The following is an 11,561-nucleotide window of genomic DNA, read 5'->3' on the forward strand; positions in this document are numbered from 1 at the left end:
CTTTTTTACAGAAAACATCTCAATATATGAATTTACTATCGAACAAATGAGAAAGATAATGCAAAAAAGGCAATGAGGTGGTGGAATAGAAAAATAGATAATTATTCAAATAACTTTCTCTTTCTCATAACGAAATATGATTGGTTCATTCATTCACTGCTCCTGGTTTTTAATATGTGCAAACATTAATATGAATGAGTCTATGAACGCTGGTAGGTCCCAGAAATAGAAAAGGATATGAAGTTCTCCCTTGAGGTATATCATTCTTCGCTGGATTCCATCACGATAGATTGTTATTTGCTACCATTTCGATGTGTATTTATAAAGAAGTTGTCCACTCACCTAATTTTACTTTTAATTCCAAAATTTTCCAGCCTAATTTTAAGCGTTATATGAGAGACTTTATCAACAGCTAAATTAAGATTCATAGATTCTATATCTATGGATGTATTTATATTCCTAGCTGCAGCTCAATCTGTTGCAATAAAGTCTGTCACATAAGTAACCTGCTGATTGCAGCCTTTCATAGAACTGATCTTTATCATCGTCGTTGCTATCATTGGTGGGTGCATAACATTGGATAACGTTCATTGTGATCCCTTGCTTCTTTGTTCTGAATGATGCTTTGATTATCCTGGGTCCATGAGATTCCCATCCCACAAGTGCATTTCGTGCTTCTTTGGACAGCATTAGAGCAACTCCCTGAGTGTGTGGAGCATTTTCATCTTCGTGACCGGAGTACAGCAGCATCTCTCCTATACCTAGCCTTTGTTGTCCAGATTGTGTCCAATAGGTTTCGCTGATTCCGAGTACTGCCAAGTTGTATCTCCTCATTCCCATTGCTATTTGACTGGTCTTTCCTGTCTCCCACATTGTCCGGACGTTCCATGTACCTATAAAGAGTGTTGCTCTGATTGTTAGAAGGTGCATCGGCCTCGTGACTTCCGAAGAATTTCGGCTTTCATCATGAGACGTCATAATTATTCCTTGAACTCGGAGGGCAGAGTTTAAATGGTTTGAATTATTTTTTCTGGCTAGCGTTTTTTTAGCGAGTTAGCTTTTCTACGGGATGGGGTCGCTAACCCCATGCCCAACCCTCCTCCTTTACCCGGGCTTGGGACCGGCAGTAACTCTAGAAGAGCTACAGGCGGAGTTCTTAAAAGCATTAATGTTCAAAAATTCGAAAGCAAGTTTACACTATCTGTGAACTTATTACTTTTTATCAATACAGTGCTCTGTATTTATGAGTCGGGGACAAATTGTAATTTTTTAGAATATATTGATACTAACAACAAACTGCATCCAGATGAATCTGATATAATGAGCCAACCAAAGTTGGCATATGTGAAGGCCACGTTGTTTTAATCGAAAATCTCTTAATGTGAAATGCATGTGATTGGCCAGCCAAAGATTTTATTTTTTAACGTATATATATAAGCTTCCCCACTCTTCGTCTTCTCACTCAGTAGCCGGTTGACAGCTTGAGTATGGGGAGTTTGTGTACCATTCTCAGTCTCGGATAAAGCACTTCACAACAAAATCAGTTCGAACAACCTGTTGTTGAAGAGTAGAGTAATTACGCAATCTAGCAGTTTCGGAACTACAGCTGACAATTATGCGCTAGTGTCTAAGTTCTAGTCGTTGACAGTTTTGTTCCTACACCAATCAGTGATTCTGAAGGAGTTTTGTTTATAAGCTTACTAACATTTGGTATTTTCAGTATTGAAGCTGGAAAACTTTTACCATGGCAAAATTATCAGCTGTATCCAACTCATCGTTCTGGAACTGGGCAGAAAACTCTGAAGATTATACCTGTTATTCCCGTAGATGAGACAAGTATGTTTACCCTTCGTAATATTGATAAAAAACGGTTATCAATGGAAAGTTTTATGTAATTGTTTAGATCCTTGGTTTTTATAGGAAAGGTTCGTAGACTAAAAACGTGTTTGAGCGCTTATGCTGATGATTTATTTTACACTGAAAAGTCTATGAAACAAAATCTGGTCTTATATAGTTATCTTATGGAATCTCCATACACCTTTAACCACTCAATGAGAACAATATCTAGAGCTTGATAAGATTGAGCATGTATAGGTTCAGTTGCCTTTAAGCTTGGACTTGAATAAGGGTAAAAAATATAGCACTTGAAACCCTTTATGTTCGGATGAACTATGATATCGAGTATCGAAAGTTTGTTGAAGCCTCATGACCGCTCTAATAATAATGTGATAAGTTTGCTTATCGAGTTCGACCGAATCAATAGGAGTCAATCATCTATTATCTAAAGTTGGTGAATGCAGTTAAGCATCAGTAACTTTCAATCCAAGTGATACTAGAAGAGTTAACTATCGAAAATTTTAACAGCATTTAGAAGTCGAAGTATTTTTAAAACAGATTGTAAAATATCTAGAGCAGTGACCACAAGTAGTAGTATATTTTGGAAATTTAAAGAAATAGATGAGGTTCTGAATTCGTGTGCGAGCTTTCGAATTAATAGTCTTATTGCTAAGATTACTACTCATCTAGATTCAAACTCCTTACTATGTGGCGACCAAGATATACTCTACAACAAAAATAGCACAAAATTATTCTAGGGATTAGAAAATGATTAGTTTCACAAAAATAACAGTCATATGATTTGCATTTAAAAAGTTGTTGTTACATTTTGAACTGATAAGGTAGAAATAGAGAAACCTGGTACTCTGTCAACGGGAAATCATCTTCATGGAAAGTCTCACTACTTACAATTGTTCATCAGCAATTATCCAGGAAAAAATAGGTTTCTACCAGTCTCTTGTGAAAATTTCACACATATTGTACAGAATAGCATTAATTAATTAAAGACTTTCTAAGCGAACTGCGAACCACAAATTCATTTTGAGCCTCTGGATTTCTTTTCTATTTGGTTAAATGTTATGCCTGAACATTTAGGTTTTCAATCAACATCATATCTTTCAGGTTTGTTTGATTAAAAGTCATTTAAGTGATGTTGGAATTTATTTGTGATCATTTAGGGCTGGAAAGGATGATAAAAAAGCGTCTCTTATCATACTGCTTACGCTTTTCCTTAATAATAAGATTTAAATATACTTCATATATTTTTATAATCTTTGGTGTTTTCTAGACAAAATATCCACCAATAATCGTATTGTATCATTAATCCTTGTATACAAGTTTGTGCATGGTAATTATATTTTTCACTCTATGTTCCTCAATGTTTTGTTTTTTATTCACTTGAGTACACTTTCCTTCACTATTACGCCATATATTTATTTGCTAATTAAGTACAGCAAAATCAGTGAGTGATTGACTCAAACCTGGCTCTTTTCACTGTGAAATAAACCTATAACTTAGAATGAGAATCTTGACATGGTCTATGAGCTGCACTAATTTCTTTTCATTTTGTAAATTTCAGATTCTAACAAATTAGAAGTAGTTTCACTGCCTCATGTTACGAACACAAATAACGATCCAAACACAAATGTGTAAGTGATACCTTTTTTCCCACATATCACATTTATTGTTCTCTTACTTATATCAAAATGATTTCTTGGAAGAAGCACAAATGGTGTACACTTCGTTTTGTAGGCGAATTGTTTGTCAATATTGATTATTAATGTAATTACCGTCGATCACGTTCCTAAAAGTCAGTTTTCGTGGTACTTGAATCATGTTGGGAAATTTCAATAATGGACTTAAATTCGAACTAGAAACGACGACCGGGATTTAAAAAATCTAAATTTGCCATAATTGTATGTTATATTTTAGTGACCCGTTATCTGACTTCACTTAAGTCGTATTATGATTGTTACAATCATAATGGAACGATCCACCAAATAGATCAATGAACAGAGTTGACACGATGACAAAATACCGATAAGATAATACGATTTGAGCATGTCCATTTCGCTGTTGTACTGGCTTCGATGAATGAATCGGATTAGAGATTGAGTCGTTTGAGTTGCTCATCGACTATGTCGGCCACTTAGTTCGTTCATCGGACGCGTAGAGCTCGAGATGTTTACCGTCTGTGTAGATTTGCTGGGTGCGTTTAGTTCGAAGTCAGGCTTACCATTTTAGTTGTGCTGTGATCTCTCTCTGATCCGATCGTATGGTCAAAACTGGAATGTTTATCGAATGAGCTGGTTCCGCCGAAAGTATGGGGTGCAGCAGGTTCTTTATCGACGTAGTTTGCTGCGTTAGGTTCGTCGTTGGAGACTCACCACTTTAGTGATCCGAGATCTAACTATATCAGAAGATTGCGTGTTCGGATCACGTCGGGCTCACCACCTTAGTGGCCCTGAAATATCTGACTCTAATTTGATCGTGTGACTATCGTCATCGAAATATACATGTCGTCAATCCTCGTATATTATTATCGACCTAACTCGCGTTGGTCAATAACGGAATTAAATAAGTCAAATACGAGAATGGATTTTTGAATACGTATATTTCGTACACTCGGTCGGAAAGCGAAGCAAAACAAAATGACACGCAACGGAGAAGGTGAGTGAGCCAACTTCATTGCGTGTCAACTGATATCTTTCTGGAAAGAAAAAACTTGTTAAATCTTGTCGTAAGGTCCATCTTTTGGTCACGTTTCTCTGAAATTAATCGAATGCCTAGTTATTTTATTTTGTAATTTAAAACTGTGAAAGATTTTAAAAGTGTTTAGATCAGCAGTGATAAAAGGAGAACAATAAAGATTCTAAGTATGTAAACTCAATAAACTAGAGGCGATGTGCTTGCCACGTGATCAGGAGGTCCCAAGGTGTTCTTTAATGTTCCTTTGACTGTTATTATTCTGCAATACAAACTAACATCCAGACAAACTGCCCCCTGAATAACCGATACTGTTATGTTAATTCTGTGAAGTTCATTACTAATATTAGGTAAGTTTGGATATTGACCTCGTTAATAATATTATCAATAATAAGAAACAAAATAAACAAGGTCAGTGATAATTAATTTATTACAATATATGTCCCCTTACTCTTTTAGTCTTCTACTATAAAACAGAATGATGTTTGTTTGATAAATACCTTTGTAATATCTCTTATCTAGACATTGTTCGTTAGTGTACTTATATACACATTCCTTGATAATTATTGCAATTTCTGACTGGAATGTTTCCGTTGTTACTCAACAGCACTCGTGATTACTTAAAAAATAGATAGACAACAAACAAACCTATCTAACTTTGTTTGAGACGGTATTAAATAATTTAAGGTATTTTGTTAGAGTGGTAGGTTAGGAGATAATTGGCGTTGTGGTCTGGGTTACTTATATCCTTGTTAAGTAGTATATGGTGATGGTCAGACATAGAATGTATTTTGGCAGAAGGTCGATAAGGAAAAAACCGGAACGAAGCGAAATCGGTATGAAAATACATGAACAATGAAATCAGAGAAGATGAACTGATATTTGCAGAATGGACAGTCACGATTGAGACAATTGATTGTTATTTTACAAATTAACTGTTTACTGTATGGTTATCAGACTTTGGTGAGATGGTCTGTCATTTGAGCTTAAATACATTCGATTGTTCTCACCCGTGCTCTGTTCACTACAGCGTTAGTTATCAGAGTTTATTTCTGACAATCGTTAAGCAATTTACTCTTCTTTAAAAACTTGAATATATAGATTGGTTACCAACTTAATTCATTAGAATTGCCGCTAAAGTATGTTAGATCACTGATCATTGCTGTTTTGCTATTGATTGCTTAGTTGATTCAAAAAAAATCACAGTTATACACATGCTGATCAAGTGTGTACCATTGAATCCCAGCTTAGTTTTCAAAATAAATTGTCCCCATCATGAACTCTGAAAGTATCCAATCCGATCTTTGGCGGAGTCAAGGGCGTATGGTAATGAGAAGATAAAGTGATAGACATCATCAACGTAGAGCTTGGCACAGATATGCATTGTCCAAGCTGCCATACCATATTAGCACAACGAGATGAAACTAACAAAATAAACCCAAATAATGTAGTAGCAATGATAAAAAGAAAAACCAAACCTTGAGAATATGGTCTAAAAAAATATAGTGAAAAGGTAATGTATGAAGAGATACCGGAATTCAAGACTGAAAGAAAGATAAAGAGTGAATGAATCTACACCATTGTGAAAGGTTCTGAGAGATGTCACCCAAAGTCTTCAATTATTGACCGTGGACATCAACCATGTAGTCTGCATCTGCCACGATAGCTCAGACCAAGTCAAAGACTCCGTGGACTGATTCCATGAGAAGTCCTGTACTAGAATAAAAATGCTTCCTTTTCCTCCATTGTTTTTTAAGTTATCTATTTAGTCAATTCGTAATGTAAACCACTGCTGTGAGAGTACTTTTTTGATAACTACCATATGTCTCTAATGCTAAAAACACACACATAGCAAATATATTGAAATACCTTGCTATTTTCTGAGATAAATACAAAAGACTCCCGAATTATGAATTTGTGAGTTAAAGTGCTTTGGTATTATTCGACCTTCCTTCTTTCAAACGATCATGGTATAAAACGGTTATATAGAAACATCAAAATGTATCTCTACAGTATATTATAATCAATATCGGTTGAACTGATAAAAAACTATTCCTTAAAAGGTATATCAGTTGAATTAGACTAGATTACATTATGGTGATAGTTAATATATTAGGCTGTGTAGTATGCATTTATTCAACAGTTCATACTTTTAATAGATCTCCTTGTGTGATAAAGACCATGTAATTATTACCGCTAGTTTTGTTAGAGCAGATATAAAACATGTGACAAGGTTATCAAACTTTATAATTGTGGCATTTATAATTTTATAATATCAGTAAAGTTACTTTCATATGATAAATTATTGATTCATTAATAGTGAATCTTACTCGACTAAAGTTTACTCAAGATCTAATGGACTACTAATTAATGCAAAAAATAAATACGTGTGTTCAGAACCTATATTTGGTGCAAAATAAACTTATATTGTGGTGTGTGCTACTTATATCGACATAATTAGTAGTATATAACGCTAGTCAGGAATAGAATGTCTGGCAGCAGAAGGTCGAGAAGGAAAGAACAGGAACAGAAAGCAATTGGTATAAAAATGCAGGAACATCCAAGTTTGAGACAATTGATTGACATTTTGCAAACTAAATATTTACTGCATGGTCCTCAGATTTTAGTAAGATGTTCTGTAATTTTGTGTTCAAATACATCCGATTGTCCCTACTTGTGTTCTCGTTCACTACAATATCTGTTTATCTTTTCTTCTAATTCGCGTAGATTTGTATTTGTTCTCTTTATACAGTTGTTGCTACTCTATAAATCTGAATTCTATATTTTAACTTTCATCTCATCGCATCTTGATATGATTCAACTTTAAAATATTTTGGCACATGTTGGAATTTGTACCACAATAAGTTCTATTATATTTCATCAGATATATTGTGATTCTGCCGTTTGCTTACAAGGATTTGTTTGAAGAACTTTTTATAGTCATTTGAAATTTCATTGTTTAATGATCCATCATCTACCCATCACTGAATGTGTGTTCTGATTGACCTTACTCAATTAAAAAGATACGAAAATCTGGAACAATTTATATATATATATACATATATATATATATAAACTAGTTGGGGTAAAACATTGACAATCGTGGTCTACAATCGATTAGATATATAGTTAACTCATGTTTCCAGTTATATGTAGCATGGGAAAAGCAAACGAGTTTAATATTCATCTTACCCAAGACTTTGTTCACTACTTTGTAGACTACTTTGTAGTCTTTACTTGTAACTAGTTAGTATTTCAATGTGTTTTCCTATCTTTAGCAATATTCCAGTACTTCTCATGTCTATACAGATAATAACTATCCTTCTTAATTAAAATTTTATCTACAATTAGGAATACAGAAATCGCCTCCTGCAGTACACATCAATCGTCATCTTCAAGCGATAAACAAGCTCGAGCTCACCAAATGCGTGTCGATGAGTGTTTATTGTTAAACCATATGTCAAAAGCAGATACTTATGATGGTTTAAATACAAAGGTTCAAAAGAATAGTCCTCTAAAGCCTCCAATTACATTGAAACAACTTCTGAACAATAAACTTGTTGATGATGCTCTTCAAACAACTGACCCGATTAAAGATAAAGTAAACATAATTAAACGTGTATTTCATATACGTCTGTATGATTGTAGTATTTTACTTTCAATTATTTTTAAATCTACTATTGTAAAGTTGATTATCTATTCGTCTTCGTGAAACTAGCATTTTTAGTATTTCGTGTAGTGTCGGTTGATATGTTAAGCCTATATACCTTATTCTAGCTTCTGGACAAGCCAATTCACCTATCCATCATGAGTCATGTTTTGACCTTGTTAATTATTCACTTATCAACTCTGACTGTTTTTATATGAGCGTATGTGTGTGTACATTTTTAATCTTATTCGTCACATGTCTGTAATTTATTTTTATCTGACTACAAATATTGATTAATGCTTGATTAAAGCGAGTTGGCTTACCCACCATCTCCAGTGCGTGTCATTTTGCTTCATCCCTCTGATTTGCTATCCAGATCAATGGGTGTTCAAGATATATGCATTCGAAATCCATTCTCGCATTTGACTTATTTAACTCCGTTATTAAACAACGCGGATTAGGTCATGTATTACATACGAGGATAGACAGGATATATGTTTTGACAATAGTCATTCGTACGATCTAATTGGAGTCAGATTTTGACCCCACAAAACTAATACTGTGTCAAGCCTACAAGAGTTATTCTAGCTTGAGTCACATTTTGACCATCTCACTTATTCGCTTATAACCTTGAATTTTGATATAGGCGTATGTGTGTTCATCCCATACCCTATTCGTCACGTCGTTAGCTTATTTTGTCTGGCTATAAATATGAGTCATGCTTGACTGAGTTGGCACACTTGCTTTTTCCGGTCTGCATCTCCACTTCGTTACTCTAATTGTCTGTCTGGATGAGTGTGTGTATGAAGTACACATATCCAAAATTCATTCTCATATTTGACTTGTTCCATAGTTGAATTCATGAATCAATTGAAGCTACATCACCATGGGAACTACTAAAATCTCCACAAAACCCCTTCTGATAATAACCATATCCACGCTAGTGATTGACTCCAAGAGGTATTTCTTGGAGTTCTAGTGAGTAGCAGTGATCAGTGGAGTTCAACCGGGTCTGTTGTGGGACAGTAACTCACTGAAGATAATGGACGGTTGCTCAATTTCATTAACACCGTTGGATGCTGGCAAGCTCAGTGGTCTAGAGGTTAGGCACTCGCGCGCAAGACTGATAGGTCCTGGGTTCGAATCTCGGGAGGAGTCCCACAGTAGAACGAAACGGCCGTCCAGTGCTCCCAGGTTTTCCATGGTGCTTTAGCTTCAATTTACTCATGAAGTCAACTATAAAATTACTAAAATCTCCGCAAAACCCCTTCTGTTTATTCTATTCCGTTACTCTCTAACGCAAATTACGTCGATAATTATATACGAGGGGGCATGTATATTTCGTCAACATCATCATATGATCGAACCGGAGTCAGGTTAACGGGCCACCAAACATTCTCAGGAATATTTATATACACCGCATCATCAGTATACTTTTATTAGCTTCAACGAACTTTTTGTTTTGCTTTCAATCTTTTTATACTGGTTTCTTTGCTCCTGGTTCAACCAACCATTAGTCATATATGAAAAATGATCCAAGCGCTTTGGAATTAATACTGTAGCAAAAATTTGAAGCTCAGTTTATTGTTTTCAGTTTCAGAACCAAACTATTGGCGTACGCCTTGTTCTTCGTATTTTAGTTTGATGGGAGTTACTGAGCTGGGTTTTCTTAGGAAATTGATTCTTATCATGGGTTCTCCCTTACTATTTTACCGACTTGTACATCTCCACGTACTCACCACAAAACTATTAACTTGTTTGTGACTAATTTACATTAAACTAAACTAAACTACAACCTTTCTTTTATTTCGTATCAATTAACTGCAGTTACAGTAATAACGTTTTGATATTTTGTTATAAGAAAATAATTTTCAAACAATTATATTTAAAAATTCATTTTATAGCAATTAGACAGTATGATAAGACTTGTGTTTAGTTCTTGAAATCATCTTTAATCCGAAATTTTATTTTGCTCAACATATTGTCTAACTGATTCAACTCTAAATTTATGCTTATCAAAGATTGTGAATCCGTTAGAACAACTTACGCCTGTCACCCCTCGTGGAGGAGCATAGGCCGCCCACCAGGATTCTCAATCGAACTCTGTCCTGGGCAATCCTTTTCAGTTCCTTCCAGTTGTTATTCATTCTTTTGATGTCTACTCCCTTGATCTTGCTCTTTTCCGTTTCGCTTCAGGATTCCAAGTTAGGGTTTGCCTCGTGATGTGATGATTTCTGCAATTTTATGTCATATCCATCTCCATTTAAAACAATTACATTTATATTAATTTATAATTGTAAATCATATCTATTGAATGTAGCCCATTTAAGAAAACCACCAATATTCAATCATGAATATTTTCGAAACAATTATCGTTTTTATTCAGTCCAACATTTAAAATAATTAGTACTGAGTTCCAAAGATGGGAAGAAAGTTAATTGATAAGGTGGTCGGGCTTGCCTATCGTGATGAAGCAATCGAGCTATGCTGGCTGGAACAATCGTTCCTCGAGGTCCTACCATGCCAGACAGGTCGGTTGAAGAGCGGTGAGACTAAAAGCAGCAAACCCAAGGTCCGAAGGCGAAGTCGTACTGCTGACTGTACAGAGGTGTGACAGCAGTAAGGTGTTTCCTTCAGACAACCAGCATGACAGCGATGCTGCCTTCCCACAAGGAGGGGTGGGGTTAGAAAAGGTCGACCCTAAAAATGCACACCTCACCTTATCCCACGGATATCCGTCTCCGGCGGTAAGGTTTTTTTGAAGAACGGAGCTAACACAAAAACTACCCACAAAAAGGTCGTGTGTGACCGACCTCAAGCAGTTGTCCCTTGGGCACTGCGGTCACGCTCTCAGGTCATTAAGACCACTTCTAACCCAATTTCCTTTTCAGGTACCTCTAGAAGAATCCTTCCACGGTGTGGGCAACCGGGAAGTGATAACTGCCCTCATACCTCTAACAACACTCAAGACCACTGTATTCATAATCAATCTCCTTCTTCACTTCCTACTATTCCTTCTACCTTGACTTTCAACACTAAACTTCCTGTTCCGGTTTCCTCCTCAAGTGTCACCATGGCCAACGATTCTAGTGCGCGAAACGCTGTCCCAGGTCTACTAAAACCTCGCTCCAAACTACACATTGGAGCCTTCAACGTACGTACCCTATGCCAAATCGGTCAACAGGCCTCCTTAGCTAAAACTCTAGAATCTCGTACCATTGATGTATGCTGTGTCTCCGAAACACGCATACAGGATCCCAGTGTGGTCATTCACTTGACCTCACCTCGCCAAAATGGACAGCCGACGAAATACACCCTCCGTGATCTGGCGACCCGTGGCTAGTTCTCGCGGACTTGCAGGTGTAGGCAA

The 11,561-nt window shown here is 36.0% G+C and overlaps 1 protein-coding gene across 1 annotated transcript in view; it reads left to right on the plus strand.

The window, feature by feature from the left end:
- Nucleotides 1-11,561, plus strand: part of Smp_143760 (putative terminal deoxycytidyl transferase rev1) — a gene marked incomplete at both ends in the record, with an annotated part of 39,067 nt that overhangs the window by 6,887 nt on the left and 20,619 nt on the right. The window contains 3 exons of the mRNA XM_018790121.1: nt 1,721-1,836; nt 3,416-3,485; nt 7,894-8,143. Coding sequence (XP_018655495.1) covers nt 1,721-1,836; nt 3,416-3,485; nt 7,894-8,143 — 436 coding nt within the window. The remainder of the gene's footprint in view (nt 1-1,720; nt 1,837-3,415; nt 3,486-7,893; nt 8,144-11,561) is intronic.

Source organism: Schistosoma mansoni, chromosome W (assembly GCF_000237925.1).
Source record: "Schistosoma mansoni strain Puerto Rico chromosome W, complete genome".
Classification (NCBI taxonomy): Eukaryota; Metazoa; Platyhelminthes; class Trematoda; order Strigeidida; family Schistosomatidae; genus Schistosoma; species Schistosoma mansoni.